This window comes from Canis aureus, chromosome 3 (assembly GCF_053574225.1).
Source record: "Canis aureus isolate CA01 chromosome 3, VMU_Caureus_v.1.0, whole genome shotgun sequence".
NCBI classification, from domain to species: Eukaryota; Metazoa; Chordata; class Mammalia; order Carnivora; family Canidae; genus Canis; species Canis aureus.
Window position 1 is genome coordinate 12,283,092 of NC_135613.1, and position 19,060 is coordinate 12,302,151.

Sequence of the window (19,060 nt, forward strand, 5' to 3'; positions counted from 1 at the left end):
TGCCCACAGCACTGAAAGGGCCCCAGTGACCCTCCACCTCGATGGGATTGTGCAGGTCCTGAACTGCCACCTCAGTGACATGGCCATCGGGATGATGACCAGGATTGCTGTCCTGAAGTGGCTCTACCATCTGTATATCAAGACTCCCCGGAAGGTGAGTCCCTGGGCCCATCTCACTCATACCCGCTTCCAAGCGAGGGGCTGCCTTGGGGTTCACTTCGGCTTTCAGGGGCTCCTTGGGGTTGGTAGGATTCTGGTCAGTGCAATTCTGGAAAGCCCTGGGGAAGCAGAGTGACAGATGCTGGAGGAGCCCCGGGAAGGCGTGGGGTGGTCCCTGCAGTGCTGTTACGACCCCGTCCGCGCTAAATCTAGTGGCAGAGCATGGGGAGCTCATGGGTGCCCCGGCTTCTCTGCCCTGCAGATGTTCCGGCACACGGACAGCCTCTTCCCCATCCTACTGCAGACGTTATCGGACGAATCTGATGAGGTAGGTCACATGTGCCCCCGTCCTTCCATGCATGGCTGCCCAGCCTCCCTTTCTGAGTGGCTGAGGGGGTCTGGTAGATGAGAGGAGCTCGTTTTACTGTTCTCCTAAATCAGCACCCAGAAAATTGCTCTCATTCTACCTGGTAAGGTACGTCACTGACAGGGACAGCTGTGTTGTCATGCTCTGAGCTTTGGGAACAAGGACTTACTCTCCCAGCCCTTCTGAAGAACGGTGGGTCAGCACGTGAGCAAGGACACCAGGCTCAGGGGGCATCAGGCTCATCTGTAGAAGGCAGGGAGCGTAGTGGTGGGCTGCTCAGCTGTGAGTGGGCACCCAAAAGCAAGGTCTGTCCCCACTTAACTGCCTGACCGTGAGTAAGTTGCTTCACAACCTTGCATGCTGGTTCCTTCTCTGCTCAGTAGCAGGAGCAGTAGCAGCACATGCACTGTGGGGATGAACAGACCCTCAGAAAATGCTGAGTGCCAGGCCACATGGTGCTGGCCTCTCCGGAGCTCTCATTCTGTTCATTTCCCCCAGACTCCATTCTGACCTCTGGTTTGAAATTGTCCCTTTAAGCTTGCTTTGTTGGGGTCACCAAGGGCAAAAGAGAGAGGCTAACCCAGAGAAAGGGAAGGAGAGCTGGGCCCTGCATTCTTCAGCCCTCTGGGGGAGGCCCCACCGGTCCCCACCCATTCTCTGCAGCGTTCCGTTCCATGCAATTAGGCTAAGGTAGTTCTTTTCAGGACTCCCTAGCCTCCCAGCCAAGGGACAAGATTTGTGGCTGGGTGTTGCCGTCGGCCACTGTAGCATCCCTTCTCTCCACCCATACCAGCTCCAGGCTGCCTTTTGGATGCTGGTCGGCTGTGCCTCTACTGACCCCTCTCCTTCCCTCCTCTGGGCTCTGGGCAGCTGTGGGCTCCAGGCAGAGTGGTGTGTGCCCTGTGAGGCAGTGGGCACATGAATGCATAGATTCCCCCACATGGCCCATTGGGAACATGGGAGTGGACAGGAGCTGGCCTGGGGTGGGGGGGAACGGGACAAGAGAGGGATACTGGTTCCCAACTTCCTGTGCATGAGGCATATGAGGCACCTGAGGCTGGTACCAAACTATGTGAGGCCCAGGGTAGTCTTCCTGCAGCCTGAGTTTACATTCTGGAACCTGAGCTGAAAAGAGATTGCAGATGGGTAGGTGTCTACCTCTCCATCCTCTGAAGTACCCTGCATTTCCAGAAAAATCTAAAACAGATGGTCTGGGCATCTGCCCTTGACCTCTCCTGCCTGCCCTACTCGCATGCACGCGCACTCGCGTGTACATACAGCCTCCCTTCCCTTCCCCTCAGCACCTCACTGCAGTATGGGGCCCAGGAGGACACGGCCCGGTTCTGCCGGAGTTAGGGGTGACTCACTGCGTAGTCACAGCCCTCATTTCAGTACAGAAAGGAAAAGCAGAACTTCGCTGATTGGTTCCTTCCCTAGGACTTCACTGGAAGCAGCTGAGTTTTCAATCCTTTAAATTGAGTTGTTTAATCCCATCCAGCTCTCTTTGCTCGTGATGGGTTTCTGTGTGCGTGTGCATTTACAGGGAGCAGAAGGAGATGCAGTCCATTAAACAGCTCTGTTCAGGTTGGGGCTGTGGAAACTCGATTTGCTGAAGTGCCAAATGTTGTCGGAGCTTTGGGCACATCTTGCAGGTCCCTGCTGGGAAGGGATTGCAGCTGCTGTTGGAGACAGTCTCAGGGCAGGGCTGGAGGGGGGTTGTTACCCAACAGGAGCAGAGAGTCCCTGCTTTCCCTTCTCCAGGGGAGGGAGTTGGGGACCATGATAATCGTGGTGAGTCCTGATTCTGCTGCATTCTGGTCCTTCACCAGATCACATTCCTAAGTGTCCCCTGCCCAGTCTCTTTGGCAACCTTGAGGGCATAACTGTGTACTTGGCAGTGGAAATACAGCCATGAACAACACAAAGTCCCCCTTCTCCTGGAGCTTCCTTTCTAGACTATCTAGAAACCACTCTTTGGTGGGTTTTTCCAGTATTTCCAAACACAGCCCTGATCTCAATCAGAGCTCCTCAAGGTTAAGACCCTGAAAGCCCATTCAGTCAAATCAGACCACAGCCAGACTGGTGGGGAGAGGCCCCTTCCTCTTAACAGCTTATGGAACCTCCTTCACTAACAGAATTTAGCACAATGTTACATCCAGCCGAGGGGCCTTGAGGCTTAGGTTATCCCATTGTCTTGAATGATTCTTAGTAATGACTTGTGTGAAGTCATTCCTATGCCACGAACTATGCTAGACCTTTGATTGGTGGTATCTGGGGAACCCTTGACTGTTCTTGGGGAAGTACTGTTACTATTTCCATTTTACAGTTCCGAAGACTCAGACTGAGGGAGGTAAAGTACCACACAACAGCTAGGAAGTGGTAAGGCTTAACTCAAAACCAGATCTGTTTGACTGCAAAGCCCATCCTCTAACTTGCTTAACAATCGTGCCTGTGTTCCACCCAATGTTGGTCCCATCAGAACCAGATGGGAGGTAGGGAGCTTGTGTTTAGTTGTATCATCATCCCCATTTCTGGCTGCCTTCTCCTAATCCACAGGTTCTTAACAGTTGTCAATGTGATGTGAAGAGCAGTGTATATTCTGGTAAAATTTCAGATTTCAGCCCCTAGACCCTTTGTCCATCTTCTTATTGATTTGTTGAAGCTCTTTGTATATTGGGGACATTTCAGTTTGTCATCTATGTTGCAGTTTTTTTCCCCCAGGATAATTGTGATAAACTCATATGCTCCTTACCCTTGGTGAGGGCTCTTGGCCTCAGGAAACGGAGTGTACCCAGGTGTTAATGATGCAAGAGCTGGGCACAGGGAAGGGCAGAGCCTCAGAGACACTACCATGTTCCGTAGTCCCACTGGCACTTGGCCTTGCTGGGGCGTCTTGCCTGCCATTGTTGCTCAGTTCTATTCTAGTGGTGTGTGGTAGTCCACACCCTCTGGCATCCTCAGTTGTTTCTGCTTTTCCATCATTCAGGATAAGTGGCTGTTTCCTCAGTTTTGCCTCCTCCTCGCACACTTTATATGAAAATCCCTTTTGTCAGAAAGAATCTGCAGGTGTCAAATTAAAATTCTTGGCACCAGAGAAGAAATCCTCCCATTAGCCAGAGATCCAATTACATGTTTTTAAGTGAAAATGCAATCCTGATTTCAATAGTGTGGAATGTAGGGTGCTTGCTCAGAGCTTCCTGTTGGACCCTGGTAGGGTGGTAGGCCTGCTTCTTCCCCTGCCCAGAAGATGCCAGTTGTCGGCTGCCTCTTAAGCCCGCAGCTGCCTGAGTGAGCTCCGCCCATGAGCACCAGGGGATGGCTCCTCTCAGTGTCCCTGAAAGTGTGGTTCCTGATTCCCCGATTCCCTACCTGATTACCCACCCCAAGCACCACTGCCTCCCAGCCTGCATTCAGAATCCACGGGGTATAAAAGTGTCCAAACCCATAGAACATACAGCACCGGGAGTGAGCCCTCAAGTAAACTGTGGACTTTGGGGGACAATGATGTATCAGTGAAGGTTCACTGATTATAACACCACTGTGGTGGGGAATGTTATGGAGAAAACCATGCGGGGGTGAGGGCAGGGGTATGTGGGAAATCTCTGTACCTTCTGCTCAATCCTACTGTGGACCTAAAATTTCTCTAAAAAATAAAGTCCACTTAAAACGGGGACACCTGGGTGGCTCAGTGGTTGGGCGGCTGCCTTCTGGTCAGGTCGTGATCCCAGAATGTGGGATCAAGTCCTGCATCGGGCTCCTGTGAAGAGCCTGCCTCGCCTTTTGCCTATGTCTCAGCCTCCCTCCCTCTCTCTCTCTCTCTCTCTCTCTCTCTCTCTCTCTGATGAATAAATAAATATTTAAAAACAAAACAAAAATGCAAAACTTTAAAAAAGAAATCTGTCTTAGAAGAGAGCTAGAAGGATGTCTGGTGGCCCTGAGAGAACGTAGCACCCCAGACAATTGGCCGCTAGAAACCGCTCTTGACTTCCAGCTCTCACCCTCTTCACCAGAGACCTTGGGCAAGGAGTCTAACCTCATTGGCCTGTGAAATGGGGCTGGTGATGCCCACACTTGCCTCATAGGCCCTTGTTAGAGGAGACCAAGCTCCTGACCAGATCCTCGCCCATCATAACGCCCTGTCATTATGAGTGCTTCAGTGGGAAACTGGCATCTTGCTGCCTTGAACTCTTCCCCCCAGACACAGAGCTTGTCCCTGTTTCTGTAAGTCATTTTGTAAAGCTTTCAGGTCTTTTTTGTAGGTCTTACTCATTATAAAGTTTATTTGCGGTATTTTAAATTTTGTTGTGATACCAAGTGGCATCCCTTTGCGGCAATAGTTTCTCCCCAGATGGCAGTGCAGCTTGATGGTTTAAGAGCATGGGCTTTGGAATCAGGCAGTCCAAGACTCTGGTCCTGGCTGCCCACGTAATAGTTACCAAACCTTGAGCTTGAGCCGGTGAGTTGGTCTCTCGAGCCCCACTTTGCTTATTCGAAAATCAAGAATAGTGGTAGAAGCACCCTCTCAGGTCTGGGTTCCCAGGTGAGGATTAAAAAAGGTCAGGGATGTAGAATATACGATGCATGTGAACATGCAGTAATTTCTAGCTTCTCTGATGCTGGTACTCCTTTCTGTCAAAATGGCAAGGATGCACATGGAAACCAGGAAGACAGGCTCTGTTTTTTTCCCCACATCCTTCCTGCCCCAGCTGTTGCAGCAGAAGCTGGTCTCTGCCCTCTGTGTCCCTGCCTGTCGTAGGACCTGCAGGCCCCGTGCAGGTGGCTAGGTGGACAGACTTCTTTTGAGGGGCTCGTTGTCCATCTCCAGGCCATAGAAAAACCAAGGAGAAGGCAATGGGCCGCAGGCCCAGCACCGGTCACTGAACCTCCTCCGCGCCCATGCCCCAAGTCAGTGGGCTGTGTTCCCAGCATCACAGGGGGAAGGGAGGAGCTGGTGGCCCTGGCTCCAGGGAAGAGGAGGAACAGCAGAGGGCCTGCTCAGGCAAAAGCAGACCTCGGGGTCCGCGGAGATCCAGAAGGGCACACCCACTGGGGCCTCTGGAGGCACCTGCCCCGGGGTCTTCTCACCTCTTAGAGCCGAGGTGTCCTTGACACTTGAGAGCAGACGTTCTCACCGCGGGAGAGAGGCCCGCTTCCCCTCCGCTAGCCCCACGGTAGCCGCGAAGAGACATTGCTGAGCGGACTTCATGGCTCAAGTGGCTGACGTCCAAGCAGGAAAAGAGAACGAGAACCGCCGTCTGTCCGAAGCGCGGTGGGCGGGACTGAGGGACGTCGCTGGCAGCAGGGGCAGTTTCCAGTGCGGGGGGCCATGCGGGGCTAGCAGACTGGCTGCGAGGGGGGGCCCTCGGAGGGACTCCCAGGACCCCGCGAGGTCCCCGTCCTCGGCCCCACCACGCGGCTCGGGAGTGGCCAGACCCCGCGACTGGCTTTGGGGAGGCGGGAGAGGATTTCATGTTTCCATGATCCGAGTCCCGAGGGAAATGGGGCGGTTCTCCAGGCTGCACAGGGAGAGCTCACCGGGGCCGAGCCGCACGCCCGACAGGAGACCGGTCACTGCTGGCGGAAGAGTTGAACCGTTGAAACGCCAGGCTGTTGGCGCTGCCGCCCCTGACTGGCAAGCAGAGGCTGCCCGTGGCTTCCTCGATCCCGGGAGTGGCAGCCCCGTTGTCGCATCCTGTCCCTTCTTCCCACGCCGTACCTGTGAGTGTTCCCTCTGCCTTGCTTTTCCCAAGGACTCTTGTCACTTTGGTCTGGTGGGTCGGCCACCTGGGCCCAGGAGCTCATCTCCACTCTAAAAAGGTTTAGTTAGTGATGATAGGGCCTCCAGCGTGGGGGTCTCAACCAGAGGTGAGCATCCCCATGGGTTCTTCTTCTTATGGTCCCGGGTGACCGGGGCTGCATGGGACCATGCAGAGACAGGGTTGGGGGGGTAGCAGCTGGTGAAATCTGTCATCGCTCCGTGTCTGCCCCAGAAATGGTGGCTTCCACTTCAGTAGAGCCCCTTCGTTTGAGGGCAGCTCAAGGAGCCGACTGCCCGTCCAGCACCCCTGCTGCTGGCTACCTTTGGAATTCACAGCAGATGCTGGGCTCAGACCCCTGCATCTGTGGGAGGAGGCTGGGAGCAGGAAAGGGCAGAAGGCAAAGTTTATGGGGGCAGACCCCCTATTCAGAGTGTATTGTTTCTATTCTGACCACGCCGCCTAGCACTTTTGGACTAGTTTTCATTATCCCCGGTTTGACGTAAAAGGACATCCAAGTGTGAGGAGGATAACTTGCCCAAACTCATTCCACCAGGAGCCAGAAGATGGATCTCTCTGATTCTAGAACATCTAAAAGCACACAAGAGCTGATCTTACTGCAGAGCAGGAGTCCAGGCAGGGTGGAGGCACAGCTTCCTTCAGGCCAGCCCCAACTCCCCTCTTCAGTTCTGAGCATTGAACCTTGACCTGCCCCGTTGGGCTCCTCACCCTCCCAGGGTGCATGCGGAAGGAATGGTGCTGGCAGCTGGGTGGGTGAGGAGCGGTGTGGGAAGTGGCCTGGAGAGGATCAGCAAGGGCAGGCCTCTGCCCTGCGCTGCCCCCGCTCTCCATGGGACTCGGCAAGTCCCCGGCATCTCCACGCCTCCATCAAGTGCAGTTGGCCTGGTCTGTGTTCGTCCCATCCAGCTCTGACTTTGTGTGGTCCTGACCCCACTCCCTGGAATACTAATGTGGCCTGCTCAGAGTGGACCGTCTCCCATAAGAATGGGTTTTGCTCCTCCTGAGATCCCTGCTTCAGTTTTTCTTTCACTCCAGTTTTCATTCCATCCACTCTCCAAAACAAACAAAAACAACTCCTCCACCCCCGCCTCGGTCCCCGAGATTGCTTTACAATCAGGTCACGCCATCGGGTCAGATACCAGCCAGAAAAACCAAGGGGCAGGATACTGAGAGCCGAGAACTTGGGTCCTCTTGCCAAGATTCCCCCCGGCCTTGGGGCATGAGTGGGGTTCCAGCATGGACAGCCCAAACAGGAAAGGTGTGGGCCCTTCCTTGCCTACCGTAGCTGTCCCCCCTCGCCACAGCCATGCAAAAGACACAGGGCACTCTTCCACATGGCTTTCCCTGTAGCTGACACTGCGACTTCCTTTGAGGGCTTCTGAAAGAGTGAGAGGAGGGAGGAACTGGCAGGGAGAAGGCCAGCGGGGGTTCGGCTCACAGTCCCCAGGGATAGCCAACCAGGACCCACAGCCCAGCAGAGGCACCAGCAGTCACTACTAGGGGTCTTAGAAAGACTTGGTCTTTGGAAAGGAGTCCTGGTAGCAGATCATTACTAGGGAGGAGAGAGGACTGCCTTGGTGACAGCTCCAGAATTGCACCTGGTGAGAAGGCTGCAGGTAAAAGGGGACCCAAGTAACCACAGCTGGCCCGGCAGCATTCGGCTCTGGGGAAGGCAGGTCTATGTGCCCAGAGGGTCTTTAGCTTTTCTTTCTGTGTAGACTTCTTCCCCTGATGTGCAGGTGAGAACCCAAAGCTGGCACAGTAACCGGTGGACATGGAGGAGGGCAGGCAGGGGGGCCTACTGCGTGGTGCCCACGGGCTCCCAAGGAAGGCAGAGATGGGCTGGGAAGGGAAGAATAAGGGGGCAAGCTGGCTTCCCCGATGGAGGGCCCAGCATCGCAGGAAGGATTCCACAAAGAGAAGCCAAGTTGGGGACTGCCTTCCCCCGGGGACAGGGCAGGATGCTCTTGCAAAGCCAAGCTGCAGGGCTGAGTGGCCTGCAGGGCTGAGCACGCTACCTGGCCCTGGGCCTGACTGCCTGCCACCAGCCCATCTCCCCTTGAGCTTAGGAAGTGATAGATAATCTTACCTAGAAAGGCCCAAGTCCAGTAACCCAGACATCAGCCCCACAGTGGAGCCATCCAAACAAGAGCTGCTATCAGAATCCTCTGGAGCTTTTTAAAACCCAGCTGCTTAGGCCTCAGCCCAGACCTCCTGAATTGTTCTCTGAGGTCGGGCGTCGTTGCCTGGGTTCTGGTATTTTCCATTCGCTTGCTGCCTGCCAGACCCTGTGCTGGACATCATCGAGTGTGCATGACCTTAGCACATCTCCACAGCAACCCTTCCAGAGTAGCTTCTGTTGTGTCCCCTACTTCACCGAAGCAGAAACCAAGACTCAGAGAAGTGAAGTAATTTGGTCAAGGCCTCCGTTTAGATGCCCCATGAAACCTTGTCTGTCACACACCGCCCCCTCCTCCTGCATATCAGAGAGGTCCCCATCTGTGTATCACAGCATCCTGTGCACTCGGACCCTCCATAGCCCTTGTCACAGTTTGGGAAGACAGAGGTTGTGTACAGCATGTAGTATGTGCTCAGAAACATTTTCGGAGAAAGTGAATAGGAGGGGCAGTGGATGGTGAGCCAAACCCCCCTGGCCTCCCCTACCCTGCTGGGCCCTGGCCCTGCCAGAGCAGACCTGCCTCCTCAGGGCAGGGTCTGTGTAGCTGGCAAGTTCTCTGGCATGAAGCAGAGGCCTGGAGGAGGGCAGGAGACAAGGAGCCCTGCGCTGCTCCCCCAGTTGCCATGGACCGGTGCCCGGAGACAGCTGGCCCCTCGGCTCATCACCTGGTAACCGAGCACTAACGGTGTGTGTGTGCTGCTCCCGTGCTGCCTGGAGCACAGTGGGCCCTTCCCCAGCCTCTGGCTCGCTCTCAGGGAGAATGTGTAACACTGAGAGATGCACATACCACCCCCACCACCACCCACACCAGACGGGCCTGGCAGGAAGCAAGTGAGCAATGGCTGGCCTCACCAGGAGGGAGACCCAGGGGTGAGGGGGTGCACTGGGGGGACTTGAGAACTGGCTTCCAACTTGTCTTACCCAGGCTGGCCTTTCTCCTCTCTTCTCCCTTTCGAGGAATGGAGTTAGAGGGGTGTAGGCAGCCAGTACTTACACTGCACAGTCACTGTTAGTGGGACTTAACAGTAGGCACCAAGTGCTGGCGTTTTGCATATAGGCACTGAGAGAAGAATTTCAGAGTATATAAAATGAAAGGAAGGAAAGAAGAAAAGAAAGTAGTCTTGATTCCTATGAGCATGTGTTCAAAGTTAGGCAAAAAAAAAAAAAAAAAAAAACGATAATCCTCCTTTTTTTAAAGTTGCTTTACTAAGACCTAAAAGGTGTTTCATCAGAGTGGTTTTCTCAATGGGAAATCAAATAGATCCAAGCCTAAGCACTCCTCTCCTGCCCCCAAATCTAAATTTTTGGCAGTGATTTCCCGGATTTCCCTGAAGGCAGGGCCGAGGGAACCGCCCCCAGGAGGTACTGGGCGTGGCCTGCTCTGACCCCGTTGTAGCCCAAAGCTTTTCTGGAAGACCACCCATTTCTTGGGCCTGGCCAGGGCCCGATTGCTGCCTTCTGTGGCTCAGGTTTACTCTGTGTCGAGGACGGGAGCTTCCAGCCCTGGCGCTGGCTGCTGCTGGTGGGTGCCTTCTTCCAGAGTTCCATCGGTTGACTGCTCTGGGGCCGTGGGAGGTCTTGTGACCTTCCTTGGCACCCCCAAGGGGATTCTTCCTGGGGATGGCAACCAGGCTTCCTAGGATCAGTTCCTTGGCTGACTCCACAAGCCACAGGAGCCATTCTGTATGTGGTCAGGTCTTAAGAGGCCTGACCTACTGGGCCTGTACCCCTTGTGAAGGAAATGGACAGGCTTCTGTGTGGCAGCCGGAAGCAAAGGGCCCCAAGACTTGTGGATGCCCATCCTCCATGCCTCCACACTTAATTTCAGCTCCACTTCCCAAGAACAAGGAGCAGCCCGACCTGACCCAGATCTCACGCGCAGCCCTGTGGCCCCATTGCTCTGGGCAGAGGCCTCAGATAGCCTTGGCAGTGGTCAGGCCAGACCTTAGCGCCCAGGGCCTTTAGCCTGAGTTCACCTCTCCTGCCAACACCTAGCTGTGTCCCTTGGAAACACTCTTGGGGCTTCCTCCTGGCTGGGACTAGACGGGGCCTGGTTTGGGGATTTCCTCCCCTCCTTGCAGGGCTGGAAGACTGAGCCAGTTGACATCTGGGGCCTAATCAGCTGACCAGGGGCAGAGCCAAATTTGTGACAAAAGTTTCTTAGAGATAAGTGGGTAGAGTGAAGTCAGAGGCCTCTCCATCCATCCCCTTGGCAGAAGCTATTCAGACCCATCCACAGTTTCCATTTCCTGCCTGGCGCTGCCGGTCAGCAAGTATTCATTCAGCATCTGCTCAGTGCTTCATCCTGGGACTTCAGAGTCAGGAGCCTCAGCAGGAGGCCGGGACAGACCTCCGGCCCAGGGAATGGGCTTCCAGCCGTTCCCAGTGTGGGGAAAGAGCAGCCAGGGAGAGTGAAGGAAGGGAGCTTCCCACGATGAGCAATTTTCCAGGGCCGCTCTGTGGACAAGGTGTTAGGAGGGCCTGGCCAGCCTAGTAAAATAAGAAACTGGCACCGTCCTAGAGATCCAGTCCTCGGCCTGCTGGAGTACAGTGAGTAGGGTGACAGCCTGCAGGTGGGGACTGCCCTCCCACGCTCAGATAGGCCCTTTGCTGGTGTCAGGTCACCTTCTGGAAGGAAGGGCTTTCTCAGGACTCTTTGGCCTCCTTGACCTTGCTCGGCCTGCCACAGGGGGTGTGCCGGCCTCACCCTCCCCCCAGGCCTTCCTCTCAGAGTTGCTTTGTCAGATGTTTTCTGCACCCAGTTGTCACCGACCCACAATAGCCAGCTCCAGCTCACCCCACCCCAGGACCAGGGACCAGCTGATGTGCCTTCCCCATCATCACTTCTCTCCTGCCGCTTCCCCCCCCACCGCCAGCCTGTTGCCATGGCAACTGCAGGCACTCCTGCCCCTGCAGAATATTGCTTTCTTGTAACCTTCTTCCTCCCCCTCCCCTCTCTTTCTCTCACACAAAAAGAAAGCACAAGTGTTTTATATTCATTTTGCAAAAAGCTGTGTAGCGCATACTAATCAATGCAGCTTCCTCCTGCTTTCTTTGAGCCTTGCCTCGTTCTCAGAGCCAGGATTATAGGCCAGTGTAGGTTTGGGCCAGCCCGCTCCTTGGAAGGGGACTAACTGTGTTTCTAGAGGCCGAGCAGGGGGCCTTTCGTCCAAGCCTGGAGCAGGTGCCCTACAAGCAAGGCTGCTGAGGTTGCTGTGTCCTTGTCCCAAGCTTCTTGTCCACAGACCCCAGGGGTCTCCAGGAAGGGCACAGCACCAGACCCCTGGCCTGGCACAGAGATGCAAAGCCAGGTTCAGCAGGGGGGTGGCGCACAGCTCCCCTGTGTTGCCCTGTCCCAGACCCACTCCCACCTTAACATCGCCTCCTTGGTCCCTGGGCCACACCTCACTCCCTGAGCAGAGGCCAAGTCCTGGCCTGGGCCTGTGTCAGGAGCGTTGCTCCATGGCCTCAAGTCCAGCCTCTGGGCTCAGTGGGATTTGCTGTCAGCGAAGAGAGAACCAGCATCTGGATTGGATGGGCACAGGAGCCCTGGAACAGCTCCCCACAAATTCCTCACTCTTTTCAAGCCACACCTTGCTCTCCATTTTGGCAGCCCCTTCCTCTCCTCATATCTCAGAGGCTGAAGGAGATGGCGCTACTATTCTCAGACTCCCATTTCAAAGAACCAGGAGGGTGCCCGCCCTGTGTGTGTGTGCATGTCTGTGTGTGTGCGCGCGCTCACACACGCGCGTGCATGCACAGGCCCACAAGTACCCGTAGTGTTGCCCCAAGCAGGGCTGTCAGGTTTTGTTTTTTTTTTTACCAGTCCCCAGGCACCAGAAACAAATCTTTTGATACGTAAGCACGAGAGGAGTGGCTGGAATTATTGAAGGAACCTGTAGACAACATTTCTAGCTTTAATTGTGCAATTGAAGTATAATTTGCATTCATTTGCCGTTTGGTGTTAAACTTTCCAAAATAAGGAAATTCAAAACATAAAATATGCAGTTTTGCTGGCTGCTGCTCTCCAGTGGGGCAGGAGGAGGAGGTGGTACCAAGATGTCCATGCAGATTCTCTATGGTAGGGAAATGAAATCTGAAGCCCTCCGCGTATGCATTGGTGTTGCTGCCCAGTCCCTGAGCCAGGGCCACTGACCAGACTCCGCTGTGGTGCCAACAATCTCGTAACCGAAGGGGAACGTAGGGATATCCTCTGTAATTTTCAGGACAGCCTTCCAAGGGTGAATCTCTGTTGGCAGATGTGAGGAAACAGACTCCCCATCATTTGTAAAGCTTTTTTTTTTTTTTTAAAGATTTTATTTATTGATTGATATGAGAGAGAGAGGGGCAGGCTCCCTGCAGGGAGCCCAATGTGGGACTCGATCCTGGATCCCCGGGATCATGCCCTGGGCCGAAGGTGGCACTCAACCGCTGAGCCACCCAGGCATCCCCCCATCATCTGTAAAACCAAGTTTAAACCTCTTTGTCTGGGTCCTGCCCCTGCCTCTGACTTCTGCCTGGTTTCTGGCCATGGCCCCCTGGTAAATAACAAAACTTCAACGGAGTAAATTTAAAGATCAAATTGGCTTTATTCCACAATTCTCGAAACAAGCAGCATCCCCATGTAGCCTAGGAGGAAGCTGTAGGAGAGGAAAGGTTTTTAAAGGCAGGAAGGGGGCAGGGAGAGAAAAGTATTAGCAAAGAATGCATTGTTCTGGGCAAAGTCCCCTTCCTAAGAGGACAGAAAGCGGTCTGCCAGGAGGATTATCTCACCAGAGTTGACCAGGTAATTCCATGTTGACTGGCCAAAGGCTATGTTCCTTTAAAAGTTAAAGGTTGAAACTGCAATTAAGTTAGGTATTAAGTCTTGGTTTGTCGTCGTGGGATATAGCGCAAGTGACTCCATTTTTAGCCTGCTATCTCCTATTTAACGCCCAACCCAGTCCCGTGCCCCACTCCAGAGCTAGATTGAAGCTTAGGTTCCTGGAATGTGTCACATGATTCTGCCTCTGTGTCCATGAAAGGTTTATGCTAGGTAAGAGAATGCAAGCCTTCCTCTACCCCCGGGCCCCTGGCAAACTGCTGCTCAGGTACTTCTGAAGCCTCCGGATCCCACAGGCCAAGTTGCTGGCTCCAGTTGCAGATGCACTGCATCCTGAGTGTTTGTTTACCGCCTCTCTCCCCAAGGTCACTGTCAGGAGAGGCAGGGCCATCCTGTTTGGCTTCACATCTCCAGTCAACACAGGTGCTGGCCCACAGTGGGTAGGTATCAGTAGATGCTGAGGGAGGGGCTGGAGGGGCAAAGTTAACTGACTGGACGTCAGGATTGTCTGACCACGAAGCCCAGTGTCACTTACAGGGCTCTGGTTTGGGGGCCAGAGCTGAGTTTGAAGTGGACTCCTTGATCCTTTGAGCAGGTCACTCTGCAATGGGGAGAGTGACAACAGATGAAGGCATTAATTCTAGCCGGGAGTGAGGAGAGCTTCCTCCTCGGCTCTCCCTGTCCCTTGCAGCCTGGCCTCGGGGCTACTCTGAGGGTTGGAGCATCTCACAGGCCAGGCCTCAGGTGCTGGTAGTTCTTTCGGAGCATCTTTTCTGTTAGGGAAGGAACTACCCGCCAGAAGCCTGGTATGGGCCACGTTGGCCTTCATGGGGTTGGGATGTGGCAGAGTGCTAAGCTGGCCCCAGCCGTTCTGCATTTTTCTCTTCGGCCACATTTGACCTCCAGGATTTGCTGCCTAGAAGACATGTGCCTCCGCCCACCTGCACAGCCAGCCCTGGGAGAATAGCCTGCAGCTCAGGGCTGCAGCAGGGTGCAGATGCCAGGAGATGTAGGGACACAAGTGGCCTCCCTGAGTGCTCTCAGCCCTCCTGTGAGTCAGAACCAGGCCCGAGATCGTAGGGAGGCAGCGAGGCCCTGCCACCTTGCCCATGGGCACAGCAAGGGCAGACTGCTCCAGAGGTACCACTGGACTGTTTACAGTGCCAATTGGAGGTTTTGATTTGATTCTCTGCTTTTTTTATTTAAAATTTTTTTTTCCTTTTTTTTTCTCTTCTTTTTTTAGATACAATTCACCAACCATAAAATTCACCCTTTTAAAATACACAGTTTAGGGGCACCTGGCTGGCTCAGTTGGCAGAGCGAGCAACTCTTGATCTTGGGGTTGTGAGCTTAAGCCCCACATTCGGGGTAGAGATTACTTTAAAAAAATAAAATATTTAAAAAAAATAAAGTATACAACTTAGTGGGTTTTAGTATTTTGACAAGGTTGTGCAAACAGCAGTGCTAGCTAATTCTGGAACATTTTTATCACCCTAAAGAGAAACCCCGTACCAATTAGCAGTCGCTCCCCATGACTCCCTCCCACAGCCCCTGGCAGCCTCAAGCTACTCTGTCTCTCTGGATTTGTCTGGTCTGAACATTTCACATAAGTGGAATCATCATACAATATGTGGCCTTTTGCATCTGGCTTCTCTTAGCAAATGTTTTTAAGGTTCATCCATTTTATAGCATATATCAGAATTTCATTCCTTTTATTGCCAAAGAATAGTTCCTGGCACGGATATGCCATGTTCTGTTTATCCATTTATCAGTTGATACACATTTGGGTTTGTGATATTGTGATATAGAGTAAGAAAGACATATTTGGTCTTCATCCCTGGTTCTGGCACACAGAGCTCCTAAAACCCTTGGAATTTCCTAAGTGTTGAAAATAATACAGGTGACTTTTGTTAGGTTAGTGAAGTGACTGAGATGCCCAGAGGATGGGGGCCTGGGTGCCAGGAGAACCAACCATGTGATGAGAGGGTTGAACTTTCAACCCAGCCTTCAAGGAGGAAAGAGTAGCTGGAGGTTACATCAACTGCCAACAGCCAGTGATTTCATCAGCTCTACCTATGTAATGAAGCCTCCTTAAAAACCCAAAAGGATGGGTTTTAGAGAGTTTCCAGGTTGGTGACCATATGGAGAGTTGGGGAAAGTGACACCCCGGAGAGCATGGAAGCTCTGTGCCCCTTCGCATATCTTTTATCTGGCTGTTCCTGAGTTACGTTTTTTTATAATAAACCAGTGATCTAGTCAGTACAGTGTTTCTAGTATCACAAACCACTCTAACAAATTAGTCAAACCCAAGGAGGGGGTTTTGGAACCTTTGCTCTTGTAGCTGGTCATCAGAAGCACAGATGACAGCCTGGACTTGGGATTGGCATCAGAAGCAGGGGTGGGCGGCAGCGGAGGGGGGCAGGCTTGTAGGACTGGGCCCTCAGCCTGTGGGACCTGGCGCTACCTCCAGGTCAGTGGTCAGAATTGAGTTGAACTGTAAGATGGTCAGCCCGTATCAGAAGAAAACACGTCAGAATTGGTATCAGAACCTTGGGGGTCGTTTCCCTTTTCTAGCCATGATGATCGCTGAGGCTGTGAACATTTCTATGTAACGTGTCCTGTGTGAACACATTTTTGGCCTTCTTGGGTAAACGCTAGGGGTGGAAGTGTACCTGTGGTGACTGTTTACCTTCTTAGGGCACAGTTGGCTTGCTTCTTGCCTCACTGTTTAATTTGAGTGAGCCATTCCCCCACCGGACTCCCAGGTCTCCCTTCACCTCCCTGCCCTTTAGACAGTGACTTGCTTGGACACTTGAGGATCTTGAGTGTGTGGCCCGTGCTCGGGCCACTCTGTCAGGTAGCACGACACTGTTGCCTGTCTAGCTCTTTTCCCCCATCCCACCCTGTCCCTGTGTCCTCTTCTTGCCACTGTTGAAGTAGAGAGCTTCCTGGGGAGCAGATGGCCTGGGCCTCTCTGCTTCTGGGCCTAGACCTGTTCCGGCCCTCAGCTCTTGGCCTCGGCATGGCAGTGCTCATTCCTGCCATCTGTCTAGGGCTGCTTAGCAGCCACGATCTTCAGCCAGCATGGATACATCCCCTGCAGGCCTAGCAGTCAGAATGTTCCAAAATTTTACGTATCTATGCTTGTAAGGGCAGGCGAGTATGGGTCTCCCTGCCAGGCCGTGGGCAGAGGCATGTTGGACTCACCTGCAGCCCAGCACCCACACAGTGGCTGGCACAGTGGAGGCTCAGGCAGTGCTGAGAGCCGAGAAGGAATGAAGGAAAGGACACAGGTGGGAGGTGTGTGTGTGTGTGTGTGTGTGTGTGTGTGTGTGTGCGCGCGCGTGCGTGCACGCACGCGCGCTGTGTCCAGCCTGGGGGAGGCTGGAGTGTGGCAGGACAGGAAGCAAAACAAAACCACCGGCTTGTGGAACAGTTGAGTGCTGAGCACACTGTGTTGCTGGGAGAGGTCTGGAGAGCCAGGGCTGGCAGAGAGGATACCAGAAGTGACAACTGGGGCTGGGCAGGAGGACGCACTGGTGGCACTGAGACAGGAACCACTTTGAAGCTTTGAGGAGTAGCTTTATCCTTTTTTTTTTTTTTTTTTCAGATAAAATTTGCCCTTTTAAAATATATGGTTCAGTGGTTTTCTAGTATATTTATGAGGTGGTGTGGCCATCACTATTATCTAACTCCAAAACATTTTCACCATCTCATAGAAAGCCCTGGAATAGCCTTATCTTGACTATTGTCACCATATTCCAGCTAGCTGGTCTGTCATGGCGCACACAGCCCACTCCCCGTGGGGATGCTCTGTGTCACTGCCACAAGTCCAGAACCAAAGCCCACGATTGCCATAGTAATTCTCAGCCTGGGTTCAGAGACAGTCACCCATCCATGCTCACAGGTATCTGCTGAGTGCTGTGGACAGTCCTGCTGGCACAGCTGTGCTAGGACAGGCACAGAGCAGAGATGAATGTGGGGGAGGGGCAGGCAGCCCTACCTGCAGTGTGGCGGGAGCCTTGCTGATAGAGCTGGGACAGGTGTGCTATGCAGGCACGCACACGCACACACACACACACACACACACACACACACCCTGCCCTGCTGAGGCAGCGCCCTGCTGGCTATGAATGTCAGATGAAGGGCAAGAGGAGATGCCTGTGCATGGCGGACAGGATATGGAGGGTACGGAGGCAGCTCTGGGGAACCTTCTGACACACAGCACTGATTGGGGCTAACACTCAGCTGTTCCTCATGCTCAATTCCATGTCTTCCTTGGAAGAACTTAGTGGGCAGGGATCAGGCCTACATATGAACATCAAGGAGGCGGTGGAGAATTGAACAGTGTGTCCAGAAGTTAGGAAGTCCCTCATCTTGGAGCGTAGAATCATGTTCTGAATGTAGGAGTAGCCTGGTGTCACCTCTAGAAGAATCTGTTACGGGGATCCCTGGGTGGATCAGCGGTTTGGTGCCTGCCTTTGGCTCAGGCCGTGATCCTGGAGACCGGGGATTGAGTCCTACATCGGGCCTCCGGCATGGAGCCTGCTTCTCCCTCTGCCTGTGTCTCTGCCTCTCTCTCTCTGTCTTTCATGAATAAATAAATAAAATCTTTAAAAAAAAAGAATCTGTTACATGGCCCGGTGGTGGGCTGAACTGTGGCCAGCAAACCAGCCTAGAGGGCACTATTGGTCCCTCGCACAGGTTAACCTCAGGGCATGGGCAGCCCAGGAATCCTGGGACACACACCTCACAGACCGCACCCTGATGCCTGAGTCTCACATCCTCTGGAGACCTCTCAAGTCCCTGCTTAGGGGCCCAGAGAGGAGTGACCATACGAAAGCTGACTCTCATGCCTCAGACTCCAGCTTCTTTCCTCCACTTGCCCCCATCTTCTGCCTGTCTGTGTTCTTTTCAATCGTGTCTTTTACAGAACTTTCTGAGTACTGTTACAGCCATAGTCTTGGTAGCTCTTACCAGCCTGTCACCCTCTGCGGACCTCTCCCCACCCTCCCCCTGGAGGCAGCTCTCTGTCTCTGACCACAGCTCTCCAGAGGTTCCTGTCCTTCATCCTCTGCTTTTCTCCCCCAGGTTATCCTGAAGGATCTAGAGGTATTGGCAGAAATTGCCTCCTCCCCTGCAGGCCAGACGGATGACCCAGGCCCCCTTGATGGCCCTGACTTCCGGGTCAGCCACTCAGAGCTTCAGGTGCCCACCCCTGGCAGAGCCAACCTACTGAATACTCCTGGTAAGTAGTCCCCTTCTGGTTACAGCCTCAGGGACCCGGGGAATGCTAGTGCTCAGTCTTGTCCTAGACCGAGCACTCCTTTGAGCTGCCCCGCTTGAGCGCCAGAGCTCTGCTAGGATATGAGCAGTCAGAAATTTCTTCTGCTCTCTGAGAGACAGACAGACCTCGCCCTCCTGCTGCCTCCCCACCCCCTTGTACCTCCCTCACATCCTCTTTTCCTCATCTTCCTGCACCCTTCATACTTTTGAGCCACCGGCTAAATATAAAACCATCTGAGTCAGCTGATTGTCTCTTTCGCTGGGGCAGCATCTCCCCAGTCAGGAATCTGGGGGCTTTGGAGCCTTGGGTCGCACAGGTGGAAGACCAGGCAGCCATTTCCTTCCTCATAGGGGGAGCTAAAAATAGCAAACAACATGGCAGGCAGCCCAGGCAAGAGAGGGGATAATTCAAACAGGATGTTTCCGGGCAGTCCTTGGACATAAAGGTGGCCATGGTGTTCCTGGGGCTC

At 53.6% G+C, this 19,060-nt stretch overlaps 1 protein-coding gene across 1 annotated transcript in view; it reads left to right on the top strand.

Moving 5' to 3' along the window:
• Positions 1-19,060, top strand: part of VAC14 (VAC14 component of PIKFYVE complex) — a 100,497-nt gene that overhangs the window by 30,770 nt on the left and 50,667 nt on the right. The window contains exons 11-13 of the mRNA XM_077890073.1: positions 10-154; positions 422-487; positions 18,396-18,552. Of these exons, the coding sequence (XP_077746199.1) occupies positions 10-154; positions 422-487; positions 18,396-18,552 (368 nt within the window). The remainder of the gene's footprint in view (positions 1-9; positions 155-421; positions 488-18,395; positions 18,553-19,060) is intronic.